A 21,139-nucleotide genomic window follows, 5' to 3' on the forward strand; every position below is an offset into this window, starting at 1 on the left:
ACACGCTCACGCACAGGAAAGACGGAGACCCCGTGTACACGCTCACGCACAGGAAAGACGGAGACCCCCATGTACACGCTCACATACAGGAAAGACGGAGACCCCCATGTACACTCTCACGCACAGGAACGTCTGGGAACTGGAACTTCATTCTGTGGCTGTCTCACCTGGCCGTCAGCACATCCAGTGACCAGCTGCCTGCTTTCTGCATTAATGAACAAGCTGAGAAGAGGATATGCTGGTGAAAGCAACATTGGAAAATTTAGCTTTATAAGTGCCTGGTACCAGGTAAGCCGAGAACGTTCAGTTTTACTTATCTCTTTACACATAATATTTAGTTACAGTATTTCTGTTAGTCAAGTTTGAACTATTTCAAAATAATTTCTTCACCAAAAAGCAAAAATTGCACGTGAATACAAATGTTGAAAACCCCATGAGCACAGGGAAGGCTGGGGACGTCACCCCAAAAGGACGCTTCGGGAGTCTGCCTCAGATGGGTCCCAAGGAATCCCATCCCACCTGCCCAACAGAAGGCCTGGTGGGCTTAAACCACGGCCCAGCTCTGGCTGCTTTACAGCCTGGAGGGAGGGCAGCACTGCTGTTCAATCAACATTGCACTTGGGGCAGGATTCCTGAGTCAGCCAGAAATAATAAAATTACAGACTTAGTGATGAAAACAGCAATCAAATGGATGCCTTGTTTTCTTGGGGAAAAAAGTTGTTGCCTAAGATGTCATTTCATTGAAAATTTACTCTAAACTGTCAATACTTTAGGAGAATTAGATAAATGAATATTGAAAAATGCTACACGCCCTAATCAAACTATGAATGAAATCAAAGATCAAGTGTATCACTGTTCTTGGCAGCCAAATAGTAATTCCGTATAATTAATTTCAGAAAAAAAGATTCCAACGTACTTCCAAGAAATGCGCTTCACCCTGAAAGAAAGCAATGTTTTCAAGTCATTATAGCACCACAGTCTACACGTGGATACACTAACCTCAGAAAGAATGTTAAATCTTTGAGAAGATATAACAATAACCCTACCAGGTCACCAAAGTATATGTATATTCTTTAACGGGCATTTTCATTTAACTTATCCCACGAAAGAACGCTCTCCTTTTAATTCCCTAACTCTCTTCTTCCGGAAAGACAGAACATGCAAAAGAGGGGCAAAGCGAATGCAGGAAACCAGTGCCCTGAGGCGCCAGGAGGACAAGCACAGGGGCTGCACGGGAGAGGTGCGGGGGCGTCACAGGCCACTCCTCGTGCCGTGCTCCACGGACACCTGCACCATCAATGCTGCTTCTGTGTGACCATGTGCCAGCTTCATTTACCAACAAAAAGCCACGTGAGGGAAGAACGCGAGGACCCTGGCATTAATGAGCTGCACACGTGCTCAGTACCTGACCACTAGGCCAGGGTGTGGTGCACGCCCACGCACATGCTGGATGGGCAGGGCAGTCCTGGCCCTACCAACACCGCTTGTTTTGGGACTTGTTTCTACAGAGAGCAGAGGGCTCGCCTTCCCTGGGTGCTCAGGCATTTTATCTGACAGCAAACGTGCTTTACTCCTCCAAAACAAAAAGGCCCAGACTCCAAGAATACATTTAATTTTAAGTGAAAAACATCAAGGACATTCGCTGTTAAGTGAATCTTCTCCCTGTGTGGACGGGAGTGAAGGGCTGTAAGTCTGAGATTGCCTCATTCAGATCCACTTGAATGTCACGGCTCCATCTTATGCCCTGGAACATGCTCTAGAAACCGTGGTTACACACAGCCTATTTACAGGAAACATGAGAGTTTTAAATTTACCTGATAACACAGATGAACTGTATATTAATGATCCTGTACAATGGTCCCAGACCTTTGGACAAACAGAGGATTCTTTAGAAGAGGTAACAACGTTGCCATTTTTGCAACAGGTTAAGCTAACAGTACTAGCCAATATCAGATTAGTCAACATAAATGATTATCTAAAACAGAAAACAATAAAATGAGCATTAAAATAATAAAAATGTAGAAACACAATAAAAGATGTCAGAATCAAAAAGAAACAATTAACATCACTTCCATAAATAAACCCCTGGTGGATTGAAGAACTGGAAACAAACATGAAACCAGGTTAAAAACAGTTCCCAGGTACTTAGTCAACGCTGCCAAGACAGGAGAACCAAGCGGGAGACTGTACCATCTACACCCTGTCAGGTGCACACTCGCGGGTCAGGTCTATACCCTGTCAGGTGCACACTAGTGGATCAGGTCTACACCCTGTCAGGTGCACACTCGCGGGTCAGGTCTACACCCTGTCAGGTGCACACTCACGGGTCAGGTCTACACCCTGTCAGGTGCACACTAGTGGGTCAGGTCTACACCCTGTCAGGTGTACACTCGCGGGTCAGTTCTACACTGTCAGGTGCACACTGGTGTCAGCCGGATAAAAACTGAATTCGCATTTCATTTTCTTCCAGATCCTCATTTCGTGCTGACGGAGCCCTCCACCCTGGAACTGGCTCTCCTGCTCTGGGCCTGGGAAATGCCATGGAGAAGAGTTTGTGCTTGGGCTCTCCCAGGCCCGGGATGCAGTTGTGGGAAATCTGGGGCCACAGAGCCATCCTGTCAGGAATCCAAGCCCAGTCGGCGACCCTGCCAAAACACCGGGCTTGGTGTTTCCATGGAAATCAGGACAGCGGTCGCCTTGCGGAAGTGGGGTAGAAACAACATCGCTCAGGCGGCAGTGGCTGTGAAGCCACCGTACAGCTCCCGTCACCACAGGTCTTTCCACAGCGCGTGCCATGTGGGAACGCCGGACATCGTCCATCCCTCACCTTAAAGCCTCTGTCCTCGGACACCGAGATGAGGGTGTCTGCTCGCCAGGGACAGAACTCCACCGCAGTCACCGGGCCCAGGTGGCCCTGCAGCTCGGCCCGGACAGCCTGAGTCTGAGAGAATGTGTGCAGGAAGGTCAGTGATGGAACTCTGTGGTGGTTATTAACATCAGGATGTTCTACGTATGTCACAAAAAATAGCTGAGCTAAGAGGAAGGCTCAGGCCACAGGCACAGTCTCAGCAGTGTTAAAAGATGACACTAACCAGAGCTGACCCTGAGTGAATTAGGAAGCTGGCGTCTCCTCAGGAATACTGTCTCCCCACCGGCTGCCCCATGCATCTGCCCTGAGGCTCCCTGCCTGTAACTCAGAACGTACTGCTCTGTGTTCCCAATCCCTCAGCATCTGTTCTCCACCCGGGACTTCCTACAACAAGACAAGATGGTGCAGCAGTAGGCGCTCATGAGTTATCCTTTCCTCCTGAAGTCCCTAAAGCCTCCTACAGCCAAAAGAGCACCCCAGAAGTCAGCGTGACAAGCTGGAGACACACAGGGCTTTGTGTTTATATGGAAATCAGGCTTGAACAGCATGACAGAGGAATGGAGTCGTCAGAGCCTCGGGGGTTCCTAAAGGTCACAGTCATCGCCCTGAGAGTATCCCCAGGGGATTCCAGGCAGAAGTGCTGCGGTACTGTTCTTGAATTTTACAGCACTCCATTTAAATAAGACACATATCCCTTAGAATACGTGCAGAAAAAATAAACATGTATATATGGTGACTTAACTTACAAACAGACATTTAACTCTGGAAGACCTTCTTTAGTAATACAACACATCGCCATCAACAAATACAACTTAGAATACTGAGTATATTATGCCAGTTACCATCAGATTGTTAAAAATAAAAGGCAAGACTATAACCTGTGTAGGAACAGGGAGTCATGAGACCGAGTGTTACGAAATACACATTTCCATTTTCTCCAATTTCTATAAAATAAAGCTAGTCCACTGTCTATGGTATGAATAACATTATAGCCTGAAAAATATTTATTTCCTTTTGACATTTTATGTTGATTAAAAAGTGCCTTTTACCAGAAAGTGCTCAGCACTCATTTGAAGTCTTTCAAATCAAATAGCATAACCTGCTGACTTGCTGAGTGTGCTGCTAAAAGAATGTGAGCTCTTCACGGACTCACGCGACAGCCATTCCCCACGTCTGAAGGTCATTCTCCCCGAGTGAAGTGTCTTTCAATTGACACGCCTGCTGCTAAGGAAGCCTGGGGAGGATCCCACGGGCTGCACACGCATCGGTAGCAGGCACCTGCTCACTCACCTGCTATGTGCCCAACTCAGGGGTGTGGCTCCGACCTGACCCCAGGCTGTTCTCTCCATCTGGGACCCAGTATCTTCCTCCAAACACTAACAGTTTTACGCTTCTTCCTAATCCACTTTGGTTTTCCTTTTCCTGACACAACAATGTTAAATCTTCGGACGTTAATGGTAGTTTTGTTATAAATGGTGGGGTGGCCTAATGTTAATCTATCTATCACAGGATGTTTACAACAAAACATGAAATATTTACAGCTGAAACACCAACATATCCAGAAAGCTTTCACAGACAGACTAGAAAGAGTGTAAAGCCCTTCACCTAACTCCTAGATACTTCCCATCATCTCTCTGTGGCTTAACTCATGATGTGAACTTTTTAAATTTATGAGCCTTAATTTCATAATTAGTCCAAAAATAGTCTGAAGACATCAATGTCTTCTCTCCCAAAATGCCTATTACACATGAGGCCCATGAGAACCGATTACTATTCCATGCCTAATATCCTCCCTCACCTATGTTTATTAAGTGGCTATCACGGGAAAAGCGACGCAGGCAAACAGCTTTGTTGGCCATGTTGACCTGGCAAATCAAAGCCACAAAAACGACCCCAGGCCTGGGGTCATCTCCAAAATCAGGCTTGGGCAGAGCAACAATTCAGAGGAACCGAGTCTTCCTTCGTGTTCCCTTAGATTCCCACTTCCTGATTTCTAACACTGCTTTCAACATTGCAATGGGGCAGCTAACTGTTCCAGTCACACCCGAGGTTGAAATCACACAGCCAGGAAGAGGCGACACGTTTCCTTAAACTAACCCTGGTGATGAAATGGCTGCGAAAAGTCTGATTCTTGATGAAAAGAACATCTTGATAAAAGATATAAACAAAAGCGCTATGCTAGGAAGGATGCCTACAGTCAGGAAATATCTGAGAAATAAAAGTTTTGTAGAACATGTTTCTCTAAAGTCATGCCTGATACCCATATTCCATAGGGAGTTTTAATATTTATATAAATATTACTATCTGACACCAGTGGTTTTCCAATTGCAACATAAAGATATGATTTTATAAAAGTAAACTAAATTTAAGATATAGCTCTTTAAAAAAAAGGAGTATAGAAAAAAAGAAAAGACAGCTGGGCAAGGTCCCAGAACCTGGGAGGCCCCATCAGCCAAACCCTTCCGTGAAATTCACGTGTGAATTTCAATCTTACCTCAATATCCAGTGTGAATACTTTGTTTCCAGCACATACGGCAACAACATGATCATCCGGGCTCAACTGTAAACACAGCACCTTTCCCAAAAGCGAGCCCACGACAGTCCCTCGAGGGACCAGCCCTAGAGTGAGTTTCACCATTAGTGCCAGTTCACCTAATGCATTCAGCATTACATTAATCTGAGAAAAATACGGAGAATGTAACCCTCTATTCTAAAATTACTGAGAGAATGCCAATGAGCTTTGATGTGATTTTGATTCTCTAAGAATATCAAAAATACTGGATATAGAGAAGTCTTCTGAAAATCTGGGGAATGCAGCACTTCCCTGCAGAGAATCTCTCCACATCAAAACAGGAAGATGCCTTCCTCTGGAGGCTGCGGTACCCACGCAGTGAGAGTCATACACATCAAACTGCGTGTTTCGATGCTTCTCACCCACATCCAACCCCATGTCCACCCTCATGTCCAGGTTCAGCTAACATCCGTTGGAAGGAAGGGAGTAGAAGCCTATCCAACCGAGGCCTCCAGGGACTAAGCAATGGCAGGACACCCACAAGCAGCCAGGAGGTTCCCAAGACCCGGACAACATGTGCAGCAGCTGCAGCCTGATGGCAGAGTCCCTCATGCAAATCCACAAAGGTGAAGGAAGAAATGGCGGGCAAGGTCATCTGGTCCTAGTGTGCACCACGGACCTATCACCAGCAAAATGCAGATATACTCCACCCAGAGCCTGGGAGAGACACATGTGCTCATGCCCCACAGCCACCAAGTCTACAGAGAGACGTGCACATGCCCCACAGCCACCCAGAGCCTAGAGAGACACACATGTTCACGTCACACAGCCACCCAGTCTAGAGAGAGATACGTGCTCATGTCCCTACATAGAATACATAGGCTTATAGTCTCTTTGCATTTATGTTTTAACGTAATCCTCTAACTTCTCTATGTAATTCCGCAAAACTCAAATTCCTTAATGTGGTCCCCACCTAACTTTTCAACTTCCTCAGATGAGACTCTCCTAACATCAGCATGCTCCAAGCACAGAGGCAGGTTCTCACGCTTCCCAGGGCCTTGGCACATTTGGGTCCATCTGCCAAAAGCACAGTCCCCTATCCCATCCCTTCTCACCCTCAGCCCACATGCCCCTCCCTGAGATCCCGTATCTCAAAGTACCCCCATGCATGTGCGTGCTGCCCTGGCCTCATCTGCCTTCTCCGCTGCACACTCACAATTCATAGCCACTCAGTCGCTGGCTTACATGGTGTCTCTCTCAAACTCTGAGCTGTGACTTCCACAGGATTTGGGATCAAGCCCTTCCTATTCACCACTGGTCCCCAGCCTGAAATATGACAGGTGCTCAAGAAACCTTGCTGTGCAAGAAAAGAATACTTCAACTTTCCTACACGTTTTCAGGTTGATACAAAATTGACAGTTCTTAAAATAAAAAGGGACATAAGATCAAAACCAATGAGCCTGTAAGATCAGCATAACACACAGCAAAGGTCAGTGAGTCTGACAAGCCTGGTGCCCTTCCCATATAAAGCTCCCTGCTTGCATGCCTGGTTTCAAGGTAAAGGGAATACAAAATTATCCCAAATCCCCCCAAGGGAACGGTGCTGCCCAAGAGAAACACACTTGGATGGTACCAAGTATACTGAAGGATGAGTTATTCCCTTTGTAGGTTTTTAGAAACACGTTTTTGATTTTCATTTACCTTGAAGTACTTTCTCTCTGCATTCATCCAGGTTCCACATTATAACATAATCCAGCGATGCTGAGCAGATTAGAAGTGGGTTCACTTTATTTCCAAAAGCCATAGCAGTAATTGGCTGATGGTGTCCTCGTAAGATTAGAAGCTGAGAAAATTAACAAAAATAAAACACAGATTATAGACAATATTTAAAAATAAGAGTATAACAACATAACCTCAAACCTAAGAAATTAAAAGACTGAGTTTTTCAAATACATTCATTTTACATATTGTTAATTCATTTGTTAAAATCTCTGCTATGTACTACTAAATTATTCTCTCAACCATTTCACTGCTATTCACTGTCACACACACTAATAAAAAGATACAGGTTACCTTGTTCTTCCATTTCTTTATAACTTGTTAGTTAACCAAACACAGAATATGTCTCTACTACATGCCAGAAAAGGTAACAGCTGAGCTGAAAACTGAAGAATAAGAAGAATGAGGGGTTGACAAAAGGAGGGGAGCAATGAGGTCCCAGGGAAAACAAGGCATGGATAAGAAACTGCTGAGACAAGGAAAGGAATGAGAGGAGGCTGGAGAAAGGTGAGGCCCAGGAGTGGGGACCTTGGCAACTACACAGGGAGTGTTGATAGCACTCTAGGAAATTAAAATCCAGCAAAAAAATGCACAGTCAGAATAATACAGTGACTAGCTTTGTTTTCCAGGAACAAAACATTGCTAAAAGTATGGAGCAGACGAGTGTTGGGGGTACACTGGGCTGGAATGCATGAAAACACTCAAGGGAAATCCAGTAGAGACCTGGACTAAGATAGTGACGATGGAGATGGAGAGATGATGACTGAAGATTCCGTGACCAATGGATATGGAGGGATGGAGGGAAAAACAAAAGCAAAGGGATGGGGTTTGAGGTTAAAATCCTGGGTGAACGATGACTCAAGAACAAAAAACAAAGGGAAAATGGGATGGGACGAGGGTAGATCATGGTCCATTTGGTTCATAGTAAGTTGAGATGCTTATAAGGTGATGTTAAATAGACAACAGGCAGTTTGATATAAGAGATATCACTGGAGAATTCCACTTCTAGTAAAGGCAGGATACGTCACCTAATCAGTACCAACCCTACTGATGAGAATTACAAGAAAAACTGGACAAAATTAAATATATATATACACATATATATACACACACACATATATACATACACACACACAGAGACACACATTTTGAAGGCATCAGAAAGCAACCAAGTCATGAAGAATTATGATAACAAGATTATAGGAAAGAAAAAAAATGAGGTAAGTGACCCCAGTACCTGGGGTCACTTGTCCCATAAAGATACCTACTATAGAGAGAATCTTCTGACAATTCCACTAAAGGCAGTTGAGGAGCTGAGATTCAAGGGGCTAAGAGCACAAAAACGGTATAATCAAATGAGTCATCTTCAGGGATACAAACAGAACTATCATATTGGGAGATGGGCAAAGATTTCTGTCACCTTACAAAGTAATTTTGAGATACAGCTGACTGCCTTAATGTTGAGAACTCTACAGTTTTTTCCTGTAAAGAAATACGAATGGATTTTAGTAAATGTCTGCCTAGAATACAATCTACTAAGGTGAGAGGGATGGGCATGCTGCTAAACCTCCTAGGCTTAGAATGGGAACCCCAAAAAAGACAAAATCCAAGGAGTAAAGATGAACTGTCAATAAAACAACCCTCATCAGAACTGACACCCAGCTATGAATTGTCTTAATACCTGACTAGCTCAGGGTAATCCAGGATTGCCAGTGCCCTAAACATGACCAGTGACTAGAAGCTAACATAAATCTGATCTGGAAAAATGTAAGATAATCCAGAGTATCATATCAGCTATACTTTTTTATTCATATATAAAGTCCAGCAATCTAAAAAATAACCAGGGATTTAAGGAGACAAGACGATTCAGTCAAAACAAAGAAAAATAAGGAATAGAGAAATGCAATGCCTACAAGTCATCCAGATAGACTTGAAACCAAACTAAAACTGATCCAAATGTTAGAATTACTAGACAAGAACATTCAAACCATTATTAGAACTTTTTCTGTATGTTCAAAAGTTAAGTAGAGGCATAGAAGATATTTAAAAGTCCCAAACCTAACTTCTGGAGATGAAAACTAGAATTAGATACCATTTTAAAAAACACTTAGTAGGATTAACCACATATTCGATGTTGCTGAGGAAAAGACTGGTAAATTTAAAGATAAAGCAATAGAAAATATATACAAATGAAAGAGAGAAAAAAAATACATTAATAAACATGAAAGAGTATCAGTGAGCTGTGGGAAACTTCACATGATCTGACATACAAGTAAACAGAGTCCACAACGTTTGGGAGGAGGGGAATGTTTGAAGAAATGGCTGAAAATTTTCCAAATTTGATGAAAACCATAAACCCATAGAACCCCAATGATAAGGTTTGGATGTCCCCTCCAAATCCCATGTTGAGATGTAATCCCCAGTGCTGGGGGTAGGGCCTACAAGGAGGTGTATGGGTCATGGGGACAGATCCCTCACAGCATGGTGCCATCCTCATCATGGTGAGTACTCACAAGATCTGGTCATTTAAAAGTGTGTGGTACCTCCCCCCACCCCTTGCTCCTGTTTTTGCTATATGACATGCCTGTTTCCCCTTGGCCTTCCGCCATGATTGTAAGGTTCCCGAGGCCCTCACCAGAAGCCAAGCATTTGTTGGTGCCATGGTTGTGTTGACAAAAGAATCAAACTCTGTAAAATATTTTAAGAAATTTATTTTGAGCCAAATACGAGTGACCATGGCACGTGGCACGGCCTTCAGGCCCATGTGCCCAACGTGGTTGGGGCACAGCTTGGTTTTATGTATTTTAGGGAGGCATGAGACAGCAATCAAACACACTTAAGAAATACATTGGTTTCCTTCAGAAAGGTGGGACAACTCAAAAGCTGGGGCTTCCAGGCTATAGGTAAATTTAAACATTTTCTAGTTGACAATTGGTTGAGTTTATCTAAAGATCTGAGATCGATAGAAAGGAATGTTCAGGTTAGGATAATGGATTGTGGAGACCATGTTTTACTGTGCAGAGGAAGCTCTCAGCAGACTTCAGAGAGAGCAGGCTGTGTCAGGGGCCATGGTCACTCATGTTTGGCTCAAAATAAATCTCTTAAAATATTTTACAGAGTTTGACTCTTTTCGTCGACAAGACTTTGGGGGACTGTTGGAAAGACATGATTGTATTTTGCAATGTGAGAAGGACATGAGATTTAGGGGACCAGGGGTGGAATTACATAGTTTGCATGTCCCCTACAAATCCCACGTGGAGATGTAATCTCCGGTGTTGGAGGTGGGGCCTGGTGGGAGGTGTTTGGGTCATGCCAGCTCATCCCTCATGGCTTAACGCTGTCCTTACCACAGTGAGTGAGTTCTCACGAGATCTGGTCATTTATTTATTTATTTACTTTTTTTTAAATTATACTTTAAGTTCTAGGGTACATGTGCATAACGTGCAGGTTTGTTACATATGTATACTTGTGCCATGTTGGTGTGCTGCACCCATCAACTCGTCAGCACCCATCAATTCATCATTTATATCATGTATAACTCCCCAATGCAATCTCTCCCCCCTCCCCCCCCATGATAGGCCCCAGTGTGTGATGTTCCCCTTCCCGAGTCCAAGTGATCTCATTGTTCAGTTCCCACCTATGAGTGAGAACATGCGGTCATTTAAAAGCGTATGGCGCCTCCTCCTGACAACTTGTTCCTGTTTCACCCTGTGAAGCGCCTGCTCCCCCTTCGCCTTCTGCCATGACTGCTAGGTTCCTGCGGTCCTAAATAAAAGCAAAGCAGATGTTGGTGCCACGCCTATACAGTCCTCAGAACCATGAGCCAATTAAATCTCTTTTCTTTATAAATTACCCAGTCTCAGTTATTTCTTTATAGCAATGCAAAAATGGCCTAACACATACAAAAATAAGAAATACGAAGAAAAATACACCAAAACATAGGATGAACAAATTGTTCAAAATTGGTAACATAAAAAGTTTTAAAGGCAGCCAGACAAAAATAACCCACTGTATACATGGGAACAAAGATAAAGATAATAATAGAATCCTCACTGAAATGATAGAAGAGCAACATATTAAAAACCTGAAGAAAAATCTGTCAAACTAGAATTCTCTACTCAATATAAATGCCTTTCAAAAATAAGGCAAAATAAAAACTTTTTTAAACACACAAAGGCTGAAATAATTTATCAGCATATTTGCACTGAAACATATGTTAAATAAAATACTTCAGGCAGAAGGAAAATGCTACCAGACGGAAACATGCATACACACAAAGGAATGAAGAGCACCAAAAATATAATTATGTGGGCAGATGTGTAAGATATTTTTCTTTCTTAAATTTAAGAGCCTTAAAATTAAAAAAGAAAAGGCCGAGCGCAGTGGATCACGCCTGTAATCCAAGTACTTTGGGAGGCTGAGGCAGGCGGATAACAAGGTCAGGAGATCAAGACCATCCTGGCAAACATAGTGAAACCCTGTATCTACTAAAACTACACAACAAAACAAAACAAAAAAAAATTACCAGGCATGGTGGTGCATGCCCGTAGTCCCAGCCACTAGGGAGGCTGAGGCAGGAGAATCGCTTGAATCTGGGAGGCGGAGGTTGCAGTGAGCCGAGATTGTGCCACTGCACTCCAGCCTGGGTGACAAAGTGAGACTCCATCTCGGAAAAAAAAAAAAATTAAAAAAGAAAAATGAAGATATTTTTCTTATTGTTTAAATATCTTTACAAGATCCCTGAATGTTTAACAAAAGTAATAATGGACTGCCAGGTTTGTAGCATATGTAAAAGTAAAATGCATGACAACAAAAACATAAAGGTTGTGAGAGAGGAAATGAAAGATACACAATACTAACATTAATGAAAACAGAAAGTAGCCAAAGAAGATTTCTGAGCAAGAAATATTACCAGGGATCAAAAAACAATGTCACTTTATAATAAATGAAGTCATTTCAAGAAGACATAAAAAATACTAAACACAAATGTGCTTAATAACAGAGTTTCAAAATACACAAAGTAAAAACTAATGGAAGACAAACAGATAAGTTTGCAATTAGAGTCACAGATTTCAATATGCCTCTTTCAATAACTGACTGAACAACTGGATGTGAAATCATCAGAATATAGAAGACTTGAAGACTAATAGCCACCTTGACCTGACATTTATAAAACAAAAGACACAAACAAAATTTTCCTAATGGTGTTACTTGCAATAGTCAAAAACTAAAAATAACCTAAATTCTGACCAATAGGAGAATGCATAAAGTATAGTATATCCATACAATGAATATTACTCAATAATAAAGAAGAATGAACTACTGAATGCAACAACATGGATCTCAATTATCCTGAGTGGAGAAAGCCGGACAAAAATGAGTAAATATCGGATATCACCAAGCTGGTGAAATCGAAGCTAACCCACTCATATCCTCCGACAATAAGAAAAATTCTGTACCCATCCATGGTCAAAAGTCTCTCTACAGGAGCCTCAGAATTCAGGCTGAAGTTGTGAAACCCCAGTGGAGTCAAGATCTTAGAAGGTCATTTCGAGAGTTCAGACCCACACCTAGGTGGCTGATTCACTAAGCATGCTCTTAGCTTCAAGCCCAGAAATGGCTCAGTCCTCCAAGGGGCTTGGCTACCACTTCATCTGGCCTTGAGCCTGCAAACAAAACCACCGGCCAAAGAGTCTGGCAGGAATCACACACTCTACTAACTGACCGAAGGGCTCATCTGCCTGTTGCCATTGGTCTAGGCAATGAACCTGAAGGCTGCCCTGTGGCGTGGCTCTAATTCCCTCATCTGAGGTCCCAGGTAAGAGCTGCTTACACAAAGACTCACAGGGAGACTTGCCCGCATCTTGCAACCTGGGAGTCTCAGCCACCCTGACAGGCCTGCCACACTTCCTCCCATGACCGATCCTAAGGGTACCCAGTCTCAGCTCTGGGCTCTTCTGCTGCTATCAGGGAACTATCCCACCTGTGCTGAGACCTGCTGGGAGATGCATGCTCCTCTGTGCCAACTAGACCGACGTCTCCAGTCTCCCACCCTCAGCAGACCATAAGGGGGCCCAGTTCCAGGTCCAACTCCTCCTGTTGAAATTAGGGAAGTGTCTCATCTCTGCAGGGACTTCCTCCTCTGAGGAACACGCAACCCTCTGAATCAATGTGACCAGGCTCTCCAACCTCTGTCCCACAGCAGATCCCAGAGGGGCCCAGTCTCAGCTCCAAGCCCATCCTGCTGTAGTTAGGAAACTATCTTATTGGTGCAGGGTCCCCCAGTAGACACATGATCCTCTGAGCCAACAAAATCAGCTCTCCAACCTCCATCCCACAGCAGATCTTGAGGGGACCCAGTCTCAGTTCTGGCCCCTCTCACTGCTGTTAGAAAACTATCCATGGACTCCCAATCTCAACTCCCATTCCTCACCTGTGCAGAGACCTGCTGGGTGACACATCTGTCTGGGCCACTAGGACAGCATTCTGGACTCAGATGCCTGGTCAGCATTCCCACAGAGCCCCAGTACCCACGCTGAGTCCTACCCAGGTCCATCTGGGCCAGAAAGCTGTATCAATCTCAGAGTTCTTGCAAGACTCACAGCAATCCTGTGCTTGGAGCATCCTCTAATGCTGAGATGGCTGTAGCGGTCATGGGCTCAGGGAACTCAACAGTCAGTCTATGTAGAATCCCTGGAAGGCCCTCTGAAGAAGGACAGGCACAAACAAAGCCAAACTTACGAAGACTTAAATAAATACCTAATCCCTTAGTACACAGACGTAACCACATGTCCACAAGCATCAGCAATGCTCAGGAAAATACGACCCCATCAAACAGACAAAATAAGGTGCGACAGACTGACCCTAAAATAACGAATATAGGTGATCCCTAGACAAATCATTCAAAATAGCTGTTCTAAAGAATCTCAAGAAAATTTAGAAAAATAGAGAATCAACTCTTAAATCACCTAAGAAACTTAACAGAGATTGTTAATTTAAAAAAAAACAAACACTTTGGAGCTAAAAAATACAATTAGTGAAATGAAAAATGCAATAGATAGCATCGACCACAGAATTCAGCACACAGAAGAAAGAATCAGTGAGCTCAAAGACAGAGTACTTGAAAATACACAGTCAGGGGAGAAAAAAGAAAAGGAAAAGGAATGAAGAGCTTCTGGGAGCTATGAGACAACAAAAGAGCAAATATTCAGGTTAGTAGAGTTCAAGAAGGAACTGAGGAAGACAAAGTGGTAGAAGGTTATTCAAAGAAATAATAGAAAACTTTCCAAACCTGGAGACATAAATACATACTGGAGGGTCAAAAGTTACCAATAAGATTCAACCCAAATAAAAATACCCAAAGACATACTATAATCGAACTTTCAAAGGTCAAAGACAAAGACAGGATCTTGAAAGCAGTGAGATAAAATAAGTAAATAACACACAAGGGAGACCCAATATACCTAGCAGCAGACTGTTCAGCAAAAACCTTATAGGATAGAAGTGAGGGGAGGTTGTGATATATTCAGGGAAAGAAAGAAAAAATGCCAATCAAGCATACTGTACCTGGAGAAACTGACAACTAGACTGAGTGATATCAGCAAGATAGCTGACTAGAGACACCTGGCACTTGTCCCCCTCCAAAAGAAAAAAAAAAAAAAAAACAAGGCAATAAATAAACAGCTAAGATCTGACTACAGTGTGGAAGGAAGAGCACTGCAACACAACAGAGGAACTGAAGATGCACCTGTGTGACTGGAAGTCCAGGAGAGCAGCATGGAGGTACCTGGCCTCTGTAGCCCCACCTCCCCTGCCTGGGTCAAATCTGCCCAGAGTCAGAAGGGACTTCCCCTTGCAAGAAAAAGGTAAGTAAAAGATCCCTAATCACCCATATCACCACCACAAACACCTGAAGTCTTTACAACAGGAGAATCCTACAGTCCCTGCAAGCCCTGAGCCCAGTTTGGGAGCTGCTGGAAACTCAGGCTGCTGCATTACCCCAGATTAGGAGCATGAAGTGTGCACTCCTCACTCCCCACCCACCCTGTGAGCCAAAGCTGCTGTAGCACAGCGTCATCTTGAGATCAGAGCTGCCTCTGGAGCATGCCCTGCTCTGGGGGCCAGAAGTCACTGCCATGCTCCAGCCCTGGGGCTCCATCTTTAGTATACCAAGCCTACATGAGAGGCTGAATGGCACAACCCCAGTTGCATGGAGCCTGGGACCAGGATCGGCTGTGAGTCTGGCCCTGCACAACAGAGAAACCACCCTCGCCACTGTACTTCCAGCCAGAGAAACAGCCCAGCAGTCCTGCCCAGGACAAACCTGCCCTTGATTTAGCCAAACCATTACACACCCTCCCCAAAGCAGGAGAGGTTCCTGAGCCTCCTAACAGCTGATTCACCCCTGGGCCAGCAGAGTTGCTAAACACCTGTGCTCAGGACCTGGGAAACACCCCTATGGCACCCCTGCCACAAGAAGAAATACTTCTAGGCTGCCCAATGTCCCCAAGTCTCCAAAAAGGCCTGAGAAACAGTCTTGCAGGCTGACCATGCTCCCAGGCCCAACAAGCAGCTACATGCCCATGTCTCAGACTCAAGAAAAAGACCCACGGGTTGCCTTTGGGGACATACCACCAGGTGAGCTGAGCAGCTCAAAGGACCAAAGATAAATCCTAGAGTTAAAGAATTCAATGAATAAAATTTAAAAACATAATTGAGAGGTTTAACAACTAGATTAAGCAACTAGGCTTGATCAAGCTGAAGAAAGAATTTCTGAACTTGAAGACAGGACTTTTGAAATAATATTGGCAGACAAAAAATGAATAAAGAATAAAAAAGAATAAAGCCTATGTGAGTTATGAAATATCATTAAGCAAATAAATATTAATAACATGGGCATTCTAGCAGAATAAGATAAAGGAGAAGGTGAGGAAAACTATTTAATAAGTCATAGCAGAGAATGCCTCAAATCTTGGGAAAGAGATAGAAATCCAGGTCCAGGAAGGTGGAATAACCAAATAGTTTCAATCCAAATAGGTCCTCTTAGAGGTACATTATAGTCAAACTGTCAAAATCCATAGACAAAGAAAAAATTAAGCCGGGCGCAGTGTCTCAAGCCTGTAATCCCAGCACTTTGGGAGGCCGAGATGGGCGGATCACGAGGTCAGGAGATCAAGACCATCCTGGCTAATACGGTGAAACCCCGTCTCTACTAAAAAATACAAAAAACTAGCCGGGCGACGAGGCAGGCGCCTGTAGTCGCAGCTACTGGGGAGGCTGAGGCAGGAGAATGGCGTGAACCCGGGAGGCGGAGCTTGCAGTGAGCTGAGATCCGGCCACTGCACTCCAGCCTGGGCAGCAGAGCAAGACTCCATCTCAAAAAAAAAAAAAAAAAAGAAAGAAAAAATTAAAGCAGCAAGAATAAAGCATCAAGTTACATATAAGGGAATCTCTATTTTACTAACAGCGTATTTTTCAGCAGAAACCTTATATTTCAGGAGAGAATTGGATGCTACATTCAAAGTACTGAAAACAGATAAACTTCCAGCCAAGAATATTATACCCAGCAAAGTTATTTTTCAGAAACGAAGGACAAATTAAATCTTCAGAGACAAACAAAACTCAAAGAATTCATCACCACTACACTGATCTTACAAGAAATGCTCATGGGAGTCTTATAAAATCTGGAAGTAGTATGATGATATCCACCATCATGAAAACCTGGAAAACTATAAAACTCCCTGGTAGAACCAATACACAAAGGAGAAAAACAAAGGAATCAAATCTATAGAAAACCACCCAAGTGAAAAAATAAACAGTAAGAAGTAAGGAACAAAAGATATACAACTAGAAAACAATCAATAAAAGGACAGGAATTAGTCCTTACCTATCAATAACCCAGAATGTAAATAAATAACATTCCCCACTAAAAAGATATAGACTGGCTGAATAAAAAGAAAAACATGACCCAACTATATGTGCACTACAAGAAACTCATCTCACCAATAAAGACATACACAGTATTAAAGTGAAGGGATGGAAAAAAATATTTCATGCAAATGGAAACCAAAAGCAAGCAGGAGTGGCTATACTTACATCAGAGAAAACAGACATCAAGTTAAAAGCTGTACAAAGAGACAAGTAATTACCTAATACGATACCGCACTCCCCTATTTATTGTAGCACTATCACAACAGCCAAGATATGGAATCAGCCTAAGTGTCCAGCCACAGATAAATGGATAAAGAAATACGGTACATATACACAATGGAATACTATTCTGCCATAAAAAAAGACTGAAATCCTGTTGCAGCAACATGGAGGCAATTGGAGGTCATTATGTTAAATTAAATAAGCCAGGCACACAAAGACAAATATCACATGTTCTCACGCATATGTGGAAACTTAAAAAGTGGATCTCATGGAAGCGGGGTGTAGAACAGTGGTTAAAAGAGGCTGGGACGGGAAGTGGAGAGAATGAAAAGAAGTGGGAGAAGGAATAAAAAAAATACAGTTAGATCATAAGTTCTGGTATTCAATAGTACAGGAGGAAAATCACAGTTCATATTAACTTATTATATAATTCAAAATAGCCAGAAGAAAAAAACTATAATGTTACCAACACAATAAAAAGATAAATGTTTGAGGTGATGGCCATCCCAATTATCCTGATTTGATCATAACACGTTGTATACTTGTATCAAAATATTACATATACCCCCAAAATATGTACAACTATTATATGTCAATAAAAAATTAAATTGCCATATGATTCAATTTACATAAAACTCTAGAAAATGCAAACTAATCTAAAGGGACAACAGAAAGCCTATATTTATAATATAAAGGATTCCTTCAAATCAATAGAAAAAAGACAGATAATCCAATAGAAAAAAATGGCAGGAGATTTGAAAACATATATCACAAAAAAGAATATCTAAATGGCCAATAAATGTGCAAAAATGTGCTAAACATCATTAATAATCACGGAATTACTAATTATAATTAGGTACCACTATGCCCTTTTTGAAAGGCTAAAATGAAAATAAACAAGTTTAGGTGAAGATATGGTTCAACTGAAAGTCATACACCATTAGAAGAAATACAGATTGGTACAACCAATTTGGAAATCTGCTTGGCATTATCTACTGAATACAGACATCCCTCACTATCATGAGGGATTGATTCCAGGAATCCCACATAAACCAAAATCTGTGTATACCCACATCCCACAGCTGGCTGTGTGGACTCCACATATATGAAAAGGTGCCCCTCCAAATATACAGTTTTCATATCCTGAAAATTCTATAGTTTTGACCCACATTGGGTTGAAGAAAATCCATGTATAAGTAAACTAGCACAGTTCAAACCCACGTTGTTCAAGAGTCAACTGCTTATGTATCCTTTATAATCCAGCAATTATATGTGTCTGCACCAAAAGACATATGAAAGAATCCAGCAGCCAAAAAAACTGAAATACAACAAATGTCTACTAACACAAGCATGGATAAAGTGTGGTCTATTTACATAAGTAGAATGTAATTCTACTTACTATTATTCTACAACAAAAATGGATAAAGTGTGGTCTTTACATAAGCAGAATGTAATTCTACTTATTACTCTATAATAAAAATGTATTTTTAGTTTAGCCTTTCAAAAAGGGCATAGTGGTACCTAATAAATCCTAATACTCTGTAGCAATGAAAATGAACAACATGGATGAATCTCGTAAAATAACACTGATTAATCAAAGAAACCAGCACAAAAAAGTGCGTAATGTATAATCACATTTATATAAAGTTCATCATAAGCAAAACTAGCCTATGGTATTAGAAGTCAAGATAGTGTTGCCTTTTGGGCAGGAGAGAAGTGGGCATTGACGGAGACGAGGTACGACCTTGGGTGGTTACCTGGGCATATTCATTTAGTTACAGTAATCACAACGTGCACTTATGTGGAACTTTTTTTTTTCTTAGTAGTTTTTACTTCACTGAAAAAGTGAGGTCAATCTAAATATTCGAACATAGGAGACTTGATTATTTTAAGATGAACCTTTTCTTGATCAGCTTCTAACTGAAGAAACTTTTTAATTCCAGATCACTTGTGTTCTAAATATAAAAATATTGGCCAGGCGCAGTGGCTCAAGCCTGTAATCCCAGCACTTTGGGAGGCCGAGATGGGCGGATCACGAGGTCAGGAGATTGAGACCATCCTGGCTAACACGGTGAAACCCCGCCTCTACTAAAAAAATACAAAAAACTAGCCGGGCGAGGTGGCGGGCGCCTGTAGTCCCAGCTACTCGGGAGGCTGAGGCAGGAGAACGGCGTAAACCCGGGAGGCGGAGCTTGCAGTGAGCTGAGATCCGGCCACTGTACTCCAGCCTGGGCGACAGAGCGAGACTCCGTCTAAACAAAACAAAACAAAACAGAACAAATTGTAAAATAAAAATAAATTTAAAAATAAAATAATACAATGTTTTTATCAGTATTTTTATCCCATAGTTGGTAGCTGAATCCACAGAGCGTAATGCTGTCCAAAGAGCATCAAAGACATGGAGGGACAAGGGCAAGGCCTTCATGACACTGGACTTATAACTTGTTCAATACCTGATGAGAAGGACTCTTCGTGTTCCATATACAAAGTTCAGTCCCATCCAAAGGGAAAGCACAGTCCTGCATGCTACAAGCAAGCTGAACATGAGACACAGACTCCTTGGATTCAACCAGGTATTTTTCTGTAACTGTATCACTGAGACAGCCACCATTACTTGAGAAAATGTCCTGGGGATTTTCCATCTTCAATCTGAAAACAAAAAGTACATATAAGATGACTATAGGTACCATATTTAATATAGAAAAAAAGTCTATAACCTATTGATAGTTACTAGTTTGACCACACACACATACCACATCATACCTATTTATTCACCTCTCCTCACCCCAAGAAAAAACAAGAGAAATCGCTGAAAACTCTGGAGGTTCCACATTCACAACTGCTCCATTCCTCTCATGGGCTTTCCAATTAAGCAAACCTTGACTCAAATTCCACTATTCCCACTGAACAGACCTTGCTTAGGCTTTCTCAATCAGCTTCTACAACTGTAAAATGAGAACAGTTACTGAGAGGCCAAGACTAAACAATGATCCATATGGCATCGGGGCAGCACTGGCACTTAGCATTCTAAACGTTGGTTACTGAAATGACTAAGACACAAAGTTATTTTCTGAATTGACCACAGCAAATCAGTTGTTAGGGAACTGCAATTGGAACCCACATCTCCCATAGCTAAACTGGGCTTTATTGAACAGTTTCACAACACCCTGTGTAATTACAGTTAAGCTACCACAGGTTCTATAATCAGTGATTCACTGGCTATGTTTCACAAAGCATAAACTAATGAAACACTGACAATAAAACATTTCGGATCTTCATCCAACTTCACACTTAACTTCACAGCATAATCACTTCAGAAACAGGCGGGAATGGCTCTGGGGTCATCCTTGATTCTGTTGTACCCCACACCCCACTGCAGGCCAGCAATCGATGCACTTAAAGGCACAGACAACAGACCTGCTTAGAAAGTGATGGGCAAGCACCCAAACATCCAGCGGGGTCATGCAGGCTGTGGGTATTCATAGGCCCACGCGTGCGGTCCTCACGCTGGTCATGTGGATTCGAAAAATCCACCCCTGTGCTCCTCATGCTGGCCCTGAGGGATTCTGCTAACCCAACCTCTGCCTCTCTTCCTCTTCACCGCCTCCTCCCTCCACTGCGACTCTTTCTATTTACCCTTTCTTCCAGCTCTTACAACACAACAGGGCTTCGATTGCCTCAGGACGCACACTTTATCTTCATGCTCCATTCCTCCTCCTCTCTGCACCTTGGGGGCTCTTCCCATTTCCCAGGTCTCAGCAGAGGCCCCTGAGAGCTGGCTCCCATCCCTGCCCCCCACCCCATCCACCACCTTCCCAGCACTTCAC

At 42.7% G+C, this 21,139-nt stretch overlaps 1 protein-coding gene across 1 annotated transcript in view; it reads right to left on the minus strand.

Annotated features, from left to right (window-relative positions):
• The window catches only part of WDR27 (WD repeat domain 27), a 247,483-nt gene that overhangs the window by 218,633 nt on the left and 7,711 nt on the right, over positions 1-21,139 (minus strand). The window contains exons 3-8 of the mRNA XM_023198152.2: positions 19,766-19,961; positions 7,083-7,224; positions 5,364-5,488; positions 2,828-2,941; positions 1,815-1,866; positions 168-238 (exon numbers count right to left, since the gene is read on the minus strand). Of these exons, the coding sequence (XP_023053920.2) occupies positions 168-238; positions 1,815-1,866; positions 2,828-2,941; positions 5,364-5,488; positions 7,083-7,224; positions 19,766-19,961 (700 nt within the window). The remainder of the gene's footprint in view (positions 1-167; positions 239-1,814; positions 1,867-2,827; positions 2,942-5,363; positions 5,489-7,082; positions 7,225-19,765; positions 19,962-21,139) is intronic.

Source organism: Piliocolobus tephrosceles, chromosome 5 (assembly GCF_002776525.5).
Source record: "Piliocolobus tephrosceles isolate RC106 chromosome 5, ASM277652v3, whole genome shotgun sequence".
Lineage (NCBI taxonomy): Eukaryota > Metazoa > Chordata > Mammalia > Primates > Cercopithecidae > Piliocolobus > Piliocolobus tephrosceles.